The sequence below is a fragment of the Colletotrichum navitas genome (assembly GCF_030913465.1).
Source record: "Colletotrichum navitas strain CBS 125086 chromosome Unknown LY79scaffold_7, whole genome shotgun sequence".
In the NCBI taxonomy this organism is placed as follows: Eukaryota; Fungi; Ascomycota; class Sordariomycetes; order Glomerellales; family Glomerellaceae; genus Colletotrichum; species Colletotrichum navitas.
The window spans coordinates 577,301-593,833 of record NW_026850553.1 but is presented as its reverse complement, the minus strand read 5'-3'; the positions used below and the strand labels follow the sequence as shown (position 1 = coordinate 593,833).

At 55.0% G+C, this 16,533-nt stretch overlaps 6 protein-coding genes across 6 annotated transcripts; 4 read left to right on the top strand and 2 right to left on the bottom strand.

The window, feature by feature from the left end:
- Nucleotides 1-731: 731 nt before the first annotated feature.
- On the bottom strand, nt 732-3,333 carry LY79DRAFT_576543 (uncharacterized protein; the record flags this gene model as incomplete). The annotated part of the gene is made up of 6 exons (XM_060559802.1): nt 732-1,080; nt 2,213-2,342; nt 2,841-2,907; nt 2,928-2,932; nt 3,121-3,216; nt 3,285-3,333. The coding sequence occupies 6 exons, from the start codon at nt 3,331-3,333 to the stop codon at nt 732-734; spliced, it is 696 nt and encodes a 231-aa protein (XP_060418512.1).
- Nucleotides 3,334-3,454: 121 nt separating this feature from the next.
- Nucleotides 3,455-6,642, bottom strand: LY79DRAFT_507399 (oxoglutarate dehydrogenase; the record flags this gene model as incomplete). The annotated part of the gene is made up of 2 exons (XM_060553824.1): nt 3,455-3,996; nt 4,053-6,642. 2 exons carry the CDS (start codon nt 6,640-6,642, stop codon nt 3,455-3,457), a joined length of 3,132 nt encoding a protein of 1,043 aa, XP_060418511.1.
- A 2,223-nt stretch (nt 6,643-8,865) lies between these two features.
- LY79DRAFT_666548 (NUDIX domain-containing protein) lies at nt 8,866-9,459 on the top strand (the record flags this gene model as incomplete). Its single annotated transcript, XM_060563244.1, has 2 exons — nt 8,866-8,923; nt 9,032-9,459. The coding sequence occupies 2 exons, from the start codon at nt 8,866-8,868 to the stop codon at nt 9,457-9,459; spliced, it is 486 nt and encodes a 161-aa protein (XP_060418510.1).
- Nucleotides 9,460-10,553: 1,094 nt separating this feature from the next.
- Nucleotides 10,554-11,407, top strand: LY79DRAFT_354997 (LSM domain-containing protein). The gene is made up of 3 exons (XM_060552680.1): nt 10,554-10,808; nt 10,886-10,954; nt 11,047-11,407. Exons 1-3 carry the CDS (start codon nt 10,667-10,669, stop codon nt 11,367-11,369), a joined length of 534 nt encoding a protein of 177 aa, XP_060418509.1. The 5' UTR covers nt 10,554-10,666; the 3' UTR covers nt 11,370-11,407.
- Nucleotides 11,408-13,177: 1,770 nt separating this feature from the next.
- On the top strand, nt 13,178-14,800 carry LY79DRAFT_540933 (putative maintenance of ploidy protein mob1). The gene is made up of 4 exons (XM_060556904.1): nt 13,178-13,501; nt 13,743-13,909; nt 13,978-14,205; nt 14,258-14,800. The coding sequence occupies exons 1-4, from the start codon at nt 13,476-13,478 to the stop codon at nt 14,497-14,499; spliced, it is 663 nt and encodes a 220-aa protein (XP_060418508.1). The 5' UTR covers nt 13,178-13,475; the 3' UTR covers nt 14,500-14,800.
- Nucleotides 14,801-15,001: 201 nt separating this feature from the next.
- On the top strand, nt 15,002-16,430 carry LY79DRAFT_540928 (ATP synthase delta subunit). The gene is made up of 4 exons (XM_060556903.1): nt 15,002-15,290; nt 15,469-15,783; nt 16,004-16,096; nt 16,231-16,430. Exons 1-4 carry the CDS (start codon nt 15,111-15,113, stop codon nt 16,342-16,344), a joined length of 702 nt encoding a protein of 233 aa, XP_060418507.1. The 5' UTR covers nt 15,002-15,110; the 3' UTR covers nt 16,345-16,430.
- The last annotated feature ends 103 nt before the right edge of the window (nt 16,431-16,533 follow it).

Genomic DNA, 16,533 nt, shown 5'->3' with positions numbered 1-16,533 from the left:
TGCTTCCGCCTTGCCGGCGTATCAGCGTCAATGTAAGTCGGGCGCCGCTCTACCTGTTCTGTTGTTTCTGCCTTTCGTCACACGGCGATGATGGATGGGTCGGATATGCAGGAGCGCAGAGCCCAGAGCATGAGAGATGCGAGCTGCCAGCGTTACCCTCCGGCAGATGATAGGGCTCGTAATCCCGTTGGCCCAAGATGGATGTGCTGCGTACACACCGTGCCAGGATACGGTGGTGGCGGCTCTGTCGGATCGGAGAATGACGCGAGAGATAGACCTAACTGGGAAGATGAGATGCGATAGCGTAGAAAGACGGTGCTACCTCAGCTCGGAAGCTGGGGCGCTGCTAGCGACGAGAGCTGTTGAGTTTACGCGTACTGCACCAGCAAAGAGACGACGCGGAGCGACGTGAAGATGCCCAAATTGTCGGGACTAGCTGCAATTTACGATGGATGCAGTGGGTGACATTGATGGTGCTGCAATTAGTGTACGTACCCTTCCTCCCCGTGGACGGTTCCTTGACAGGAAAGGTCTTTCTTTGTGTGGTAAGCTTTCTTGGCTGCCTTATTGCAAAGCCTGCAATCGCTCACTTCCGCACCTAGATATCTATCTGTAAAGGCAAGCCGATGAAAATGCAGGATGCTAGACTGGCTCACGCTGGCATTGTGTCTGGACGCGAACCTCCCCCCGCAAACAACGCCCACCCGGGCCAAGAGAATCACGAGTTGCCATCATCCGAGTGGTTGGTTGTCCTCCAGTAGCAGCGTCTTCCGATGCAGTGTGGTATGCATGCCGCCAAACATCTCGAGTCTAACGGACCAAGATGGATGGTTGGCTGCAGCCCCCGGAACGAGGAACCGGATTAGTGGGACCGCGACTGGAAGAGTCAGGACCATACGGGCTTTACACATTTCGACCAAGTCAGCTCCCAAGTTGGCCTTGCGGTCCTGTACGTCATGGCTGTTGGCCCTCTTTAAGGAATCGTTGTGCTTGGGGCTGTCGGAGACAATGTGATCGTCAAGGTCCTTGGTCCGCTGAGCAAGTCGAAGACTCCCTGCCAAAGACGTGGCTGGAGACGAACTAGATGCTGCGTTGCCACCGAGAAGTAAAAAAAACACTGTTGCTCAGCAAGTAATCGGGTTTCTCGTTCGTCAAGCAGTCCCTATATGCCACGCTGCACACACGTCAAAGGAGACGCTTGAGTCCGCAGTCCAGCCCTCCCTTGCCTTTAGACCAAAGAGGCCTCGCGTAGTAGCTCTGGCGACGGTTTCGAGCTCGTATTGAAGCACTTGTTTGCTTCAGCCGGAACGGAACGGCATCACTTGCATTGGGCACTCCTGCCAGCGAGATGCTTGTTCCTCGGGCCAAGACATAGAAGTGACTGATTGCTGTGTGAAGACTGGGGCCGGCTCTGCCTACTGAATCAAGCCAGCAGAGAAACGGAAACAGGCCGTTGGGGTCGCGCCAAAAGGGGAGTGGGCACAATAGATGGACAGGTAGGTAGCCTGGGCGAGGGGGAAGTCGGACATAGGGTCGGGATCTTGGTGATTGGGCCAAGTGAGAGTGAAAGAGAGAGTCGTGCCGAGTTCTGGTACTTGGATCGATCATCTAACCCTATTTTCCACAAGCCCAAAAAACCATGGAAGATGCCGAGTAAACTCAAAGAGTAGAGCAGTTATGTCATGGGTCACGAGGCTGTGAGGATGCATGCAGCTCGGCAAGAAAGAGCCTAGTTAGAGCTTCTCTGTTTATTTCAAAGGCGGTAGGCTCTTGCAGTCTGGCGACAGGATTGGGACTGCGAGCGACAATGCCAATGATTTGCGAGTTTCAGGGTCTCGAGGTTCAGGACTGACGAAGTTCGTGGGGGAAACGGTGCGCAGGCGACTGCATCAGCCTGAAGCAACAAAAGCAGTCAACGTCGAAACGGTGGACAGAAGATACCTACGCACCTAGCTAACTACTCCGTACCTGGGTAGGCTATTATGTACAAGTGGGCCGTGGGAACAGGTATACTACGTAGGATAGGACCGATTGTCGCTGGCGTTTGTCCAGTGATAGGTACTTCGTGTACACTACCTGACGTGCGAAGGCTTGGGGTCTCGTCTCCCATCCGTACTGGACGGGGGGGGGGGGGGGGGTGTTGAGTTGCATCGTGACCAGACAACAGGTGTAGCACCCCCACCCGCCGTCTAACGCAGTTTTGGGGACATACCCTGCCACAAGTGCAGTGGATGCCGAGCCTGCCGGACATGCGGCACATTTGGCACCCAATACGGAGTACTTGAGCGTTGAAGCGAGGCGGCGGCGAGGTCGACGAACAGTGGGTGACATGCCCCTAAGTACTTCGTATGGATGGTCGTAGGCGCTCCATGCCCGAAAACTGATGGGGGTTTCTTATTTCTCATCAGGAAGGGCAACAAGGGCCTATCGTTGACATGGCAAGAAAGTGCTGGAACATCGGGTACTGGGCTTGAACTTTTGTCCACTTCCTGGGCATGTGGACGGCGAAGCTGGACCCCTCCACCCCGTTAACCTGTGCCGCCTGGTGAGCCATGTATGCGTGTATGTATGTACTAAGTACTCCGTATTACTAGGTAGACCATTCAAGTTGTGAGGAGAGGTGCACAGACTTCTGCAATGGCCTGGCCTGCCCTTTCCATTTGCTTGTCCTTTTTTTTTTTTTTTTTCCGCGCTGGACAGGAGCCGGGCTGTCTGGGGCTTGGCGCATGCGTACAAGAACGGCATTGAACAGACGATAGAAAGGGGGGCACTATTACGCTTTTTTCTTGGCTTGCCTCTCGATCATGTATGCTGCCTCAGGAGGGAAGTACTGTACTTACAACCGAGTTCGGGGAGCTGCGTGGGAGCCTGTGGGCTTGCGTAACAACCCTCGTCGGCATCCGGGCGCTGTGATACGAAGTACGTACCTGATCTGTATTTTACGTGACAACCCCTGTTGATTGGAGGCGCCTCTACAAATTGAATCTTAAGGTTGGCCCGTCTCGTTCGGGCTCTGCAACGAACAGAGACCGAGGGGAGAGAGCAAAAGGGCACAACGTACGGGGAACTTGTAAGAACCCCAATAGAGGTTCGGGGAAAACAAGACGGCGGATTTCCTACCTTTTACACGGTAGATACCTTGATCTGCTGAACCTGCAGGAGGTAAAGTCACGGCAAATAGGTGGTGAAATTGCTCTACTCTAACGGTGAAATAGACTAATGAGAAGCCAAGGGTACACTAAGATTTTCCATATAAAGGGATTGCCTCATTTACGAATTTCTACGTGAAGTAGTAGAAACATAAGTAATAGGTATAACATAATACAGGTACATATCATTACAACCTCTGCAATATAACAGAGGTAAATGCTCTCCACTGATTTCTCATCCTGTTGTGACCCATCTTTTGAATCACTTCCTATTGCCCGCTGTTTATAGTCTGTAGTGTAATCGTTTACTCGCCCTTCAGCTTGTCCTGCTTGACGGAGAAAGCCATTTCCAAGAACTCCTGCTCCTCCTTGGTGTGCAGTCCCTTGTTACCCGCAGCGACGGACGCGCTAGGTCCACGTCCCGCATACATGACATGCTTGCGGTCGTGATGCTCGGTGTTGTTGAGCAGGGTCTCAAGGCGAGGTTGGGTGAAGCTCCATGCACCGGCGTTGAGAGGCTCCTCCTGGCACCAAACAATGGTCTTGGCGTTGGGGTACTGGTCAAGGTTCTCCTTCAGCTGTTGCCAGGGGAAGGGGTTAAGCTGCTCGAGGCGGGTGAAAGCAACGTTGTCAATCTTGTTGTCAGCGCGGTACTTGGACAGAGTAGCCCAGACCTGACCAGAGCAGAGGATGACGCGGTCAATCTCCTCCTTGGGCTTGATGGCGCCGGTCTCGTGCTCGGGGTCAGGGATGATCCAGCGGAAGTGAGAATCATCGGTGAACTCCTCAATGTTGGAGCGAGCCAGAGGGTGGCGGAGCAAAGCCTTGGAGAAGAAGATGATGAGTGCTAGAGAATGTTAGCGACGAGAAGCGGAAAAGCTGGGTTGTATGACGAGAACTTACGCTTGCGGAATTGACGGTGCATCTGTCTACGGAGCACGTGGAACAGATTGGAGGGACTCGTCATATAGACAACCTGCATGTTGCAGTCCTGGTGCTGGCGCTCAAGCTTCTCGGGAGACGGGAAGACACGGGGGTCCTCGTTGCTCAGTTGAAGCCATCGCTCTAGACGACCGGAGGAGTGCTCGGGACCTTGACCGTCGTAGCCGTGGGGGAGGGACACGACAAGACCGGTTCTCTGCATCCACTTGGCCTCGCCCGAGGCGATGAACTGGTCAATGATGCACTGTGCGTTGTTGGCAAAGTCACCGAACTGAGCCTCCCACATGACCAAGGCGTTGGGGGATGATAGAGAGTAGCCGTACTCGAAACCAAGGGCGCCAAACTCACTCAGGGAAGAGTTGGAGATGACGAACTTGCCCTGGTCCTTGCTGACGTGCTGGAGAGGAGTGTGGGTGTCCTCTGTCTCCTGGTCATGGAAGACAGCGTGACGCTGGGAGAAGGTTCCACGCTCAACATCCTGCCCGGAAACGCGGACATGGTGGCCTTCAGTGACAAGGGAGCCAAACGCCAGAGCCTCGGCGGTGGGGAAGTCGATGTTCTGGCCCTCGACGACAGACTTGGTACGGTTGGACAGAATACGCTTCAAGTTGCGGTGAGCGTGAAAGCCCTCAGGGGTGCTGCCAATGACCTCTCCAAGATGCTTCAGGGTCTGCCTGTCAACACTGGTCTCGTGGTGAGGGAGGACCTCAGTAGCAAGCTCCTTGGGAGACTTGAAGCCGTTCCAGGCGGAGGTGGTCCATTCCTTGGAGGTAGGCTGGTAGTCCTTGGACTTGGAAAAACTCTCCTCCAACATTCCCCAGACCCACTGCTTGTGCTCTTCAATATCCTCCTTGGTGAAGCTGCCGTCCTCCAGAAGCTTGTTGACGTATATAGAGATTTGGGGCTCGTGGTCCTGGATGCGCTTGTACATGAGGGGCTGGGTGAAAGAAGGCTGGTCCGTCTCGTTGTGACCGTGCTTACGGTAGCAGACCATGTCGATGATGACGTCCTGCTGGAACTCAGCTCGCCAGTCAGCGGCCATCTGGCACACGAAGTTGACGGCCTCAACATCGTCCGCGTTGACGTGGAAGACAGGGGCGTCGATGGCCTTGGCAATGTCGGTACAGTAAGCGGTGGAGCGAGCGAAACGAGGGTCGGTCGTGAAGCCGATCTGGTTGTTGACAACCAAGTGAATGGTACCACCGGTGGAGAAGGCAGGCAGAGAGTGGAATCCGAGGCATTCGTAGACGACACCCTGAGCGGCGAAAGCAGCGTCACCGTGGAGCAAAACGCCCATTGCAGTGCGGTGAGTCTTCTCATCGTTGTTATAATGCTGGATGGCGCGGGTCTTGCCAAGCACAACAGGGTCTTCGGCCTCCAAGTGAGAAGGGTTGGCTACGAGGGAGAGCTGAACGCGTTTGCCAGAGGGCGTAGGGCGCTCAAAGTTCATACCGAGATGATACTTGACGTCACCGGAGCCTTCATCCTCGGCGCCGGCAGTTCCGGCAAACTCGCTGAAGATGGACTCGTTGGGCTTCCTGACGACATTGCTGAGGACATTGAGGCGACCGCGATGAGGCATGCCAATGACGATATCCTTGACACCATAATCAACACTGCGGTCGATGAGAGCCTTCATACCAGGAACGAGGGTCTCGCAACCCTCGAGACCGAAACGCTTGTCGTTGGGGTATTTTGTGGCAAGGAAGGATTCGAAGCTGGAACTCCAGATGAGGCGGTCGAGGATCCGGCGCTTCTCGTCGATCGAGTACTTGAAGGGCTGGGGAACTTCAATGCGCTCACGCAGCCAGTCGCACTTCTCTCTGTCGGGAATGTGGATGAACTCGATGCCGTAGGAACCACAGTAAATCTTTTCGCAAGCGTCAATGATCTCGCGGAGAGTCATCTTCTCGCGGCCATCCTTCTTGAAGCGCGGGAGGATGCCAGGGCCAAGCTCGTACTCGGCGTCAAGATCCTTCTCGGAGAATTGGTAGTGTTCGAGGCTGAGCTCCTTGGGCTTGATGTTGCCGAAGCCAGCGGACTCATTTCGGATACCCAGGGGGTCAATGTTGGCCTTGTGGTGACCACGAGCTTGGTAGGCGCGCACCAGGAGCTGAACCTTTAAGTGGTTGGTGATCTCAGAGCCCTGACCGGGGCCAGCGGCAATGCCTGGAACGCCACCAGTGGCACCAGGGACCAGAGAAGGGGGAGGAGTGAAGGCCTGTGCGATAGGCATGTCGCCGTTCTCCATATTCTTAAAGTAGACCTGCCATGATACGTGTACGCTCTTGGGGTCCTGCTTCCACTGCATGTACATCTCATCGATGTAGTTGGCAGTGTTGCCCGACAGGAAGTTGTCGTTGGGGTTGGGAGCCGAGTCGGTTGCGCTCGCATAGTGACGTTGGCTGGTCAGAGCCAGAGGGCGACGCGCAGCAGCGAGTTTCCTCGACGAGGTTCGCGACGCGATGGTTGAGAAGCATGATTGCGAGTTTGTAGGTTTCGAGGCGTGAAGCACCCGGGTGCCAGCTCTACACGCAGAGCTTCGCAACATGGTGGCGGATAGTGGGGTGACGAGGAAGTTCGTAAAAAGGATGAACGTGGAAAAAGAAGAATATACAAGAGGACGGGACTCTGTCGGTCCTCGGAAGAAGCAGGTCGGGTTTGTACGGGCCTGCGGCAAATCTGTCAGACTGGCCTAGGGGCGGGTGGAGAAAAATGTAGCTGTCGTAATCAGGTCAGGCGCATTGATTGGCTCACGTGATCCAGGATGAGTGTGCAAACAGCACCTTGGGTACACGACTTCAATGTATTTACTTGTACGTTTGCATGTTGGGAAGGATTGATGAGAGGTAAGGTCATGGAGACGGGGGGCTAGAGCCCAGCTTCAGTCGCTATTTGTATACCTGGTTGCGGCCGGCAAGGTTGCTGGAGAATGAAGCTATCTCCGTACAGGGACTTGAGGCGCAAGGTTTCAATGAGATACTTTTTTTGGATGCTGAAGCAATAGGGGGTATACAGGCTTTAGCGAAAGTTACCAGCAGAGGACGGCTTAATTAGTCAGCTGTCAAAGCTAGAAGTGTACACTCCGCCGGGGTTCTAAACGTCAGTATGATGAAATGACCTAGAAAACCACTAAAAGGTTGCTTTCCTCTGGATCCTTTAAGAAGGATATCTCTGCACAGTTACTTGATCTCTTAGGCATAAGGGAGTGTACGAAGTACGGAACACCTAGTGTACGGGAGAGGCATTCCTTGCCCAGGCAGGTTGGGAGCAGTCCCTCCCTGCCCTGAATTCAATAGCCAGCCACCAGGGGAGCTTTGCCATGCATGTCACTTCTCACACCCATCCATCCCCGGTTCCTACCTACACCTATTCCACACCCTGTCGATTTCCCTCCTAGCGTTTGGGGGTTTGGGTTTGGGTTTGGGTTTGGCTTGTTCTGTCTTCCTACTGTAATTTAGGTAGGTACTTGTCCATTCATTTCGGTCGACCGTCTCTGGCTCAATCCCTCCCACACCACACCTACCTAACAGTCCCCAGCCTGGCATTGTACCCTGACTTTTTCTTCTTCTTTTTCTTTTGTTTCTGCCTCCGTATTTTGTTCTTACGGAGTCTGCTGCTAGCTGCTACCTCGGTGCCGTGGCCTCCCAGAGGCACAAGCTCTCTGTATTCAAAGGATCAGGTATATAAGTCAACTTTAATTTTCCATGGAGCCCGTCCCCCCCCCCCCCCCGTTTTGCTCTTATGGCGCGAAACGTGACGCCCTCTGGCTTGCACCAGAGCTCCTTTCTGCTTTATTACTGCCACGGCTCCAGCAACTTCTACCCATCCTGGCCCTTCCCCGTCTCGTTTCTTTCCCTTTCCACATCAAACCCTTTTTGTCCCGTACCCATTGCGGCCGGGTCGTAAGCCAGAAAGTTCGCCCTTTTTTTTTTTTTTTTTTTTTTTTTATTACCTTCAGTCACCAGGGTCTCTCGTCACAAGCTGGTAGTGCCTCAGTCACATCTGACGCCCGCCTCGCTGTCTCATCCTTCTTGTCCTTCCTCCCCTCTGGCCAACAGAAATCTGCATCGGCCATTGCCTCGAACCCCTTTCGGAGGAAAGACGCACGACGAGCCTTTCTGCTGCCTGCCTGCCTTCTTCTCCCTCACTCATTTCACCCATTCGACTCCCGCTCGTTTGCCTTCGCTCGCTGCAGCAATTGCGTGACTCGGTTCGGCCAAGCTCAGCCCTTTGGCCGGAAACGTGCGACTGGCCAGCCAGCCATACCCAGGCTGGTCCCACTCGTTTCTCCAGCGCCGTGGTGAATCTATCCAAGCGTTCCCCTCGCCTCTCTTCGCCGCCGCCGCTGCTGTCGGTTGTGTGTGTGTGCGCGCGTGTGTTTGTATCGTCGTAACTACGATCACACCGTGTGAGGCGTACACTGGCCAAACCAGAGAAATCTGGAAGCTCCAACTCTCAACCGGTCGCATCCGAGGCTTAATACGCGCCGCCAACCCAAGAATCACTCCCTGGAGCCGTAGACTTCAAGACCCGTCGCCATCAACCACTCCATCACTACAAAACGCGATCATGTCGTTGAAAAGTATTTGAGCCCGCATAAAACCCCGACACCCACCTCCTCACCCTGGACAGCTTTCGACTTGCAAAGTGAGGGAAAAAAAAGTTGCCGGACCTACCGCCCACCGCAACCGCATCTCAGGACAGTCCACACCGTCATCTACCCCTCCAACCCCATTCCACAACGAATCCCGCAACAGTCAGGTTGCCAGGCATGGCCTCCTCTCATAAGGAGAGGACAATGGAGTCGCGCACAGGAAGAAGCAAGCAGCGTAAGTGCGCAAATGGGACAGAGGCGACACCCTTTCCTACCTGAGCCTCTCCCCGACCCTGGTGTGCCTGCTCGCAGCGCGGGACCCACTAACACCTTGGTAATGCAGGTTACAACTCCAAAGGCGAGCGCTTGGTTGCTGGCGTTGTTCCTTTGACCGAGGACAAGCGCTACGTCCTTCTCATCCAATCCACCCGCCGGAAAGGCTGGGTGCTCCCCAAAGGTGGCTGGGAGACGGACGAAGAATGCACCGAGGCGGCGGCACGTGAGGCCTGGGAAGAGGCCGGCATCACCATCCACATCGACTATGACCTGGGAGACATCGCCGAGACACGTGCGCCGAAGCACTCGAGCAAAGACTCGGCCAAGGCCTTGTATCGATTCTACGAGGCCACCGTCACCACGCAAGAGGATGACTGGCCCGAGAGACACAAGAGAGAGCGGAAGTGGATGACATATGAACAAGCCGCGGATGCTCTGGCAGCGCGGCCGGAGCTTCTTGAGGCCTTGACCAGGTGCACCATGAAGAAGTCATGATACGCGTCGGGCGCACCGGCACCTCGGCCTTTCGTCCCCTGCCCTCTATTACGAGAGCGAAAGCGAGCGTTCTTCTCGCACGCAGTACCACGAGGTCCCCCCGGCTGCCACCCGAGAACGTGCCCATACGTTGCTGCTGCACTTACTTCACGGATCACCGGCCCCCCGGCGGATGCTGAGGAGGCTGATTTCCATTGCTCTACGAAAACTCTTTCTTATTAACCCTGCGTGGAAAGGAAACAAACATTTGCATAATGATACGGGCGTTGTTGGCTGGCTTGCTATAGATGACGAAAATTACAAAAAGGGGCGGCCCAGGGCTGGGCATGGCTTGGATGCATAGGAGGGTAAATTAAACATGCGAATTGGCGAGGCGGGAGGCATGAACGTGGCAGGTCGCCATGGCTGCTCTGACCAGAACGAATGCATCTCGGATCTCCTAGTCTTTTTTTCTTTTCTTTCTCGTGCTTTGGGGGGGAGACAAACGGTCCACGATCAAATAGATAGACACGGCACACAGTAGGCCGCAGAGAGAAGATCGTGGGAGAAACAACACGAAGCTACACTAGAAGTAAGCATGCTGTGCCCTTTGAGTTCGTGTGACCCGAGACCTTACCTCTTGTCACCCACGCGATGCAGAAGTTTGCGCCAAAGAGCTAAATACCGAGCCAGGCTGTGTGACTGGCTCCGACTGCGACTCCGACTACGACTGCCCCGCATGCATCTGAGATCATCAGAATTTTTGACAGCAGGGATTGACTCATGCCCCGCCTTTCACGTGTCTCCGGCTCTGGCTTGTCAGTTAGTGATCCGTGCTCAGGGACCCAGCCATGGGTGATCCAGTCCTTCTCTTCTTCTCTTTTTTTTTTTCTTTTTCTTTCGGATGACGCAAAAACAGCATTTCCGAGGCTGCACCTGGCGGGGGCTGCCAGGCTGGCCGTGCAAGGGTTGGACAGTACGATGATGGCTTGAGCGAACATACCTACCTGTGGCCCAGCGTACCTTGACCTACCAACGAAGCGAGCCAACCCAGGTAAAGTGACAGACGGCAACAACTCGACCCCGACGATGCTCAATCGCGGCACTTTATAAGCTACTCGCCGCGCTACATCACATCTTGCTTGCCTCACTCCCTTTTGCAAGAAACCGATGGACTGGGACAGGCCCGAATTCAATAACTCTCAAATACCAATGTCAACAAGATAACATGGAAAACCTCACCATCTCCGATGCCCCTCCCCAGGGGGGCCAACCCGTTCTCGGCGGACGCGCGCCGCCGCCTCAGCAGACCCCTCAGCTGCCGCCCCAGATGTTCACCACTGCGGCGCAGCTACTGGACATGACCGACAGTATGGGAAAACCACAGCATGCTTGGCCGCATTGTTGCGCGGGGCCACTCGCGACAGAACGCTAACCTCGCCGGTAGAGAAGCTCATGGTTGCGCTCCGTGACGGGCGCAAACTGATAGGTGTCCTCCGCAGCTGGGACCAGTTTGGTATGTACCTCATACCCTATGCCGCCAGCCAGCCATGTGCATGGAGCGGTCTTCTTCCGTAAGGGGTGGGGTGGCTAACCAGGCACTCCTAGCAAACCTCGTCCTCCAAGACACCGTCGAGCGCATCTACGCCCACCCGGACCCGGAAGCCAATCCCCCGCGTGAGGGCGGGCTCTTTGCCGACATCAAGCGTGGCATCTTCCTCGTCCGCGGCGAAAACGTTCTCCTTCTGGGCGAGATCGACCTCGACAAGGACGACGACCCGCCGCCAGGCTACGAGCCGGCCGATCTCAAGCTTGTGCAGGGCCTGGCGGCCGAGAGAAAGGGGAAAGACAAGGCGCGCGACAAGGGGCGGATCAAGAAGCTGAGCACGCTAGGCTTCGAGGGCGAGAACATGGGCGAGATCCTTCTCTGAATTCCGCTCTCTCTGCCCTTCGTGTTCTACAGCACGCACCCCAAACACATACGCACACGTCTCTGATGATGGCTTCTCACACGGATACCTGGCCACTGCGCAAACCACCGCCTGAGGAGCTTCTGCGTCCCCCCCCTTTTATATTATCATATGGCAAAACGAACGAACGTCCAATAAGCGTGGGCTTTTTGAACTGAGCGACAATCGGACTGGGTTTCTCAAGCGGAGAGATGGACGGACAATGGGCTAAAGTGATGAGAACGCTTCGACTCTCTCTTTCGTTGTTCGACGCCGCGGTGGAAAGGGCTGGTTGGATGGTTGAGCAGAATATTGTGAAATGCTCGTCACCCATGGGTCCGTTCTTGACGACGGACACCAGCAGAAGAGAAATTTAAATGTTTGACAACAGGTCACCGATTGAGTTTTGGGCGTCCAACGTTTGTGCGGTACTGGAATTTGCTGGTCATATGCGAGTTTGGTGCAACTGACAATCCTGCCGGGATTCGTGAGAGAGCCCCAAGTGCCATAACATCAGTGCTGGATAGGTACCCGTTGGGGTTTGACACGGTCTCCCGATATCAGCTGGATTGGTTCAGTTGTCAATTATCTGACTGCGGATTATGACCCGGTGATGAAGCCCTACACCAAAAGGTCCCATCTCTCGGGGGACGTGCTGTCCCTCGTCCCGGTCTCACCCTCCAGCCACCAGGGTCACCGCCATCAGCAAGCTGTCCGAGGATCCCCGGCATTGACCGGGTGGTCCTATGCCCTCGGGATGTTGGTCCACGTGCCCTGGGTGTCAGTTCGACCCTCTGCGGAAAGCAACAGAGACAAGGGAAAGGGGTTTCCATATCGAATTTAGAGACTAACCGTTATCCACGAGACCGGACTTTGTAGCCAACTTGGCAATTATCTGCCAGAACCGGGGGGGGGGCAAGGTTACATTCGTTTCGACTTGCCTTGAGGAGGATGGTCTGATGCTGAGTGCACTGCTACGGGATACTGCGACATCGGTGATCATGATAGGCCCTGGTCTGAATGGGCGTGTCTGATGCACATCTGGCAGATTGACGACGCCGGCCAAAGATGCACCAAACTCGTTATTCACCGTGCATGAAAGGTTAAGACGGACAGCTCGATCACGGATGACTGGTACTTTTCATTCACACACTGTACTTGAGACTACATTAACTTTCAGTGTGAACTTGGGGTCGTCTACACGAGACCACCAGCGGTTGGCCATACAAGAATGCCAACTTCCTAGGCTTTTGAAGTGGAGGAACGATGAGGGGAAGGGATGAACTGAATGCGGGGATCATTACAGGTTTATAGTTTGTCTCCACTTTGAAGCTGAGGATAGAACCCCCCGGCAGACAAAGTCCATCAATCAAGGATTGGCTTTTTATGGCGTAGAGGAGAAGTCAGCAAGGAAAAGGTTTCGGTGAGCGAGTAAATCGTATACAGGTGCCTGCCTAGGTACTGCTTTAGTTGCAAGGCTCTCTCAGGCCCTTGGGCGGATCCCAGCTCCGACCTTCGTGGTGCCAGCCGTTACTTTTCTCGTTGGGGATGATGGCGCTTCCGTCGCTCTGGGTCCTGGTCTCCGGGAACCGACTGTCCGTCATTGCGGGACACGGAGGAGTAACATGCATCTTGGGCTACTCCAGCCACACTTGCATGGGACCGTCTGTGGCTCATTGTCCCCACAAGCCCGGCCTCTGCAGCCCAGCAACCGTCCTGATTGGGCAAGCGCATAAACATCACTCATCCCAGCTGTGTAGGGGGGACCCTTTCACAAGCACCTTGCCTCATGTCACCCAAAACAACCAACAGCGCGTGCGCATCGTAGATCCTTCAACTTCTCAAGCCGGCATTATTCTTCCACGACGAATCTTCCCAGGTCGTGCGAACCGGTCATTGAAATTCGACAACATTCTCCGACGTCATCAGGTCATCTGGTACGTCCCTTAATAACAACGCCATCTCTCAGCGCCTCTAGGTTTCAATTATCCCATTACCCCGCTAACCACTGGAATGGGCAGCCATCGACGACGGTGTTCAACAACGAACCTCTTTCAGTGTGCGATTCGATAAAACCCACCGCCCAGCATGGATAGAGTTGCGGGTCTTACAGTGTCAGTACTACTCTTGGCGTTCCCCCATGAGATCTCTTTTGCAGTATCTCAGCGTGAGAACCGGCCTGCTGGCGGGAATACCACCGCTACAGCCTCCCGTCGCACCGCCAGCAGTGCCGGATCCTCCTCGCAGTCACGGAGGCGGTCTTATCGGTCGGAACTTGACCGTCATCAACCGCTCCGAGCCTCAGATTCCCCAACCGGTGTTGATAGCTGCTGACGACGACTGCGCTGAGGACAGTAACCAGAAGGCGGCTAGGAACCAGTTCCGGGCGCGCACCGTCAAGGGAGCGAACAACGGTGTCGCGCTGCGGCAATACGCCGAGGCGACACTCGGAGGAGGCAGCCTGCGCAAAGTCGTGAAGCTGCCTGAGGGGGAAGACGAGAACGAGTGGATGGCAGTCAATAGTAAGCCTTCTCACGGGGAAGGGCGGATCGAACAAAGGGAAACTGCGACTAACAGGTTTGGTCTGTAGTGGTCGACTTTTACAACCAGATCAACCTCCTCTACGGCGCTATTACCGAGTTCTGCTCGCCTCAGTCTTGCCCGGAGATGAAGGCGACTGACGAGTTCGAGTACCTGTGGCAGGACAATGAGAACTACAAGAGACCCACCAAGATGGCAGCTCCGGACTACATCGAGCACCTGATGGCCTGGGTGCAGAGACACATTGACGACGAGCAGATCCTGCCGAGCAGGATTGGTTCGTAGAGACTTCCCTGGGATATAGAGGGAACTGCTAACCACGGACACAGGCGTACCCTTCCCCAAGTCGTTTCCGTCGACTGTGCGACAAATCTTCAAGCGCATGTATCGAGTCTACGCCCACGTTTACTGCCACCACTATGCCGTCATCAGAGAACTCGGCCTGGAGCCCCACCTCAACACGAGCTTCAAGCAGTACGTGCTCTTCGTTGACGAGCACAAGCTCGCAAGTGGGAAGGACTTTTATGGCCCGCTGAACGATCTTGCCGAGAAGATGATTGAAAGCGATTGAGCCAGACCAAGACCGGCTCTCGAGATGTACTTGTATGCATTGTCTGGGCGTTTGGGAAACAGGGATGGCACGCCAATCGGCGAGGGAGTCAGAAAGGTCTGATGACTGGCGCGTTGACTTTGACACCGCTGAGCCTGGGGACACAGGCAGGGACGCGGTTGCTGTGATATTGCTGTAGATTACACATAGGGTTATGGGAAACACGGCTTTGGGTTGAAATGAAACATTGACAATGGTCGTTTTGCAGTGTAAACCAGGTGCACGCGTATACAATTCCATGCCAACGACGGCATGCAAGACGTCAAACGAGGTGGGGACTGCAGCTGTGGACCAGTACTGCTGCTATGCTGCGAGCAAGAACGACGAACGACCAGCTCCGATTTCCACCGATCCGAACCCTTGGCCCGCTTACCTAAGTTAGTGCCTTTACAGCCACTCAGAATACAGAACCTGATATCCAAGGCATCAATATACCAAATTGCCGAAGTTCAAACCTCAACCTCGAAAACTGAACGCAAGCTACCATCTCCGGCCCTCTTCGAATCCAGCCATTCCTCCCTCCGCTCGTCTCTCATCAATTGAACACCACCGCCACCCAAACCCTCTACGATATGTTCTCGAGACAGGCTGTTCGTTCCCTCCGCGCGGCGGCTCCCGCGTCGCGCCTCGTCGCCTCCGCCCGCGTCCCGGCCGTCCGTACCTACGCCGCCGCTGCTTCCTCGGCCGCTTCCGACAACGTCAAGCCCCCCGTCGCCGTTTTTGGCCTTGACGGCACCTATGCCACCGCTCTGGTACGCCCCTGTCCATTTGCGAGAGTTTTCGGGGGTTCAATTGGATCCAATTGAGGAGGAACCAGGAGGAACTGCGGGATATCAGTCAAGAGGGAGAAGGGCAATTGGGGAAAGGAAACAATACGAGAAAAGACAAAAAATATGAACCGAAAAGGCTAACTGCGTCAATTTACAACAGTACACCGCGGCGACCAAATCCTCCTCGCTCGACCCCACGGCCAAGGCTCTCTCGACCCTCGAGGCCATCTTCGCCAAGGACCCCAAGCTGGTCACCGTCCTGGCCGCGCCCACTCTGACCCCCGAGGACAAGGACGCCATCGTCGCCGAGCTCACCAAGCAGGCCGGCGCCACTTCCCAGGAGACTGTCAAGAACTTCCTTGCCGCTCTCGCCGAGAACAACCGCCTCGGTCTCCTCCCCGGTATCACGCAGAAGTTCGCCGAGATCATGAGCGCCGCCCGCGGCGAGGTCGAGCTCGTCGTCACCAGCGCCACGGTACGTTTTTGAGATCCGAAGATGGGGCCCGTTCCACTCGATGTGCCTTTATGACCGTTTTCTCTCCACTGATCGGATACGGCACGAGAGATTGCCTCGTCTACCAGTCAGCCTTTATTTCGTCTTAGAAAGGGCGCGATATGACGAGGCAGTAGTTTCGGAGAGGGACATGTGGCGGGAGTAACGAACTTCGGAATACAGTGACTGACAACCGCCCCAGCAACTCGACAACAAGACCCTTAACCGCCTCGAGAGTGCCATCTCCAAGTCCGCCTACGCCGGCGCTGGCAAGAAGCTCAAGGTCACCAACCAGGTACGAAGATCTGCCGCCTTCCATCAGTATCCTCTATTTCTTCTTCTTCTTCTTCTCCGAGGCCAGGCCCTTGGTCCCGGAGCGAAGATCTACCCCTCTTTTCTGAACACGCCTGAACTAACACTGCATCCCAGGTCAACCCCGACATCATTGGAGGTCTCATCGTCGAGATCGGCGACCGGACCATCGACCTCAGCGTCTCCGCCAAGATCGCCAAGCTCAACAAGCTCCTTACCGACACTTTGTAAAACAACCTATTCTGCCGACACAAACTAGCCATGAAAGAAACCGACTAGCTGAATTCTAATCACCCCACCAAACCTCCCCTTTTTCTATTTGTGTGTGTGTGTGTGTGTGTGTGTGTGTGTGTGTGTGTGTGTGTGTGTGTGTGTGTGTTTGTGTCTCTTGTAAACTTGACCAGAGGAAGGGAGGGGTTG

Excerpts from the sequence above, each read along its gene's own strand:
- LY79DRAFT_540933 (XM_060556904.1), top strand. The coding sequence starts at position 13,476 with ATGGATAGAGTTGCGGGTCTTACAGT. Across the intron at positions 13,502-13,742 it reads AGAGTTGCGGGTCTTACAGT|TAACCAGAAGGCGGCTAGGA; the intron begins GTCAGTACTACT and ends CGCTGAGGACAG. Across the intron at positions 14,206-14,257 it reads GATCCTGCCGAGCAGGATTG|GCGTACCCTTCCCCAAGTCG; the intron begins GTTCGTAGAGAC and ends CCACGGACACAG.
- LY79DRAFT_540928 (XM_060556903.1), top strand. The coding sequence starts at position 15,111 with ATGTTCTCGAGACAGGCTGTTCGTTCCCTCCGCGCGGCGGCTCCCGCG. Across the intron at positions 15,291-15,468 it reads GCACCTATGCCACCGCTCTG|TACACCGCGGCGACCAAATC; the intron begins GTACGCCCCTGT and ends AATTTACAACAG. Across the intron at positions 15,784-16,003 it reads TCGTCGTCACCAGCGCCACG|CAACTCGACAACAAGACCCT; the intron begins GTACGTTTTTGA and ends CAACCGCCCCAG.
- LY79DRAFT_354997 (XM_060552680.1), top strand. The coding sequence starts at position 10,667 with ATGGAAAACCTCACCATCTCCGATGCCCCTCCCCAGGGGGGCCAACCC. Across the intron at positions 10,809-10,885 it reads GCTACTGGACATGACCGACA|AGAAGCTCATGGTTGCGCTC; the intron begins GTATGGGAAAAC and ends CCTCGCCGGTAG. Across the intron at positions 10,955-11,046 it reads CCGCAGCTGGGACCAGTTTG|CAAACCTCGTCCTCCAAGAC; the intron begins GTATGTACCTCA and ends AGGCACTCCTAG.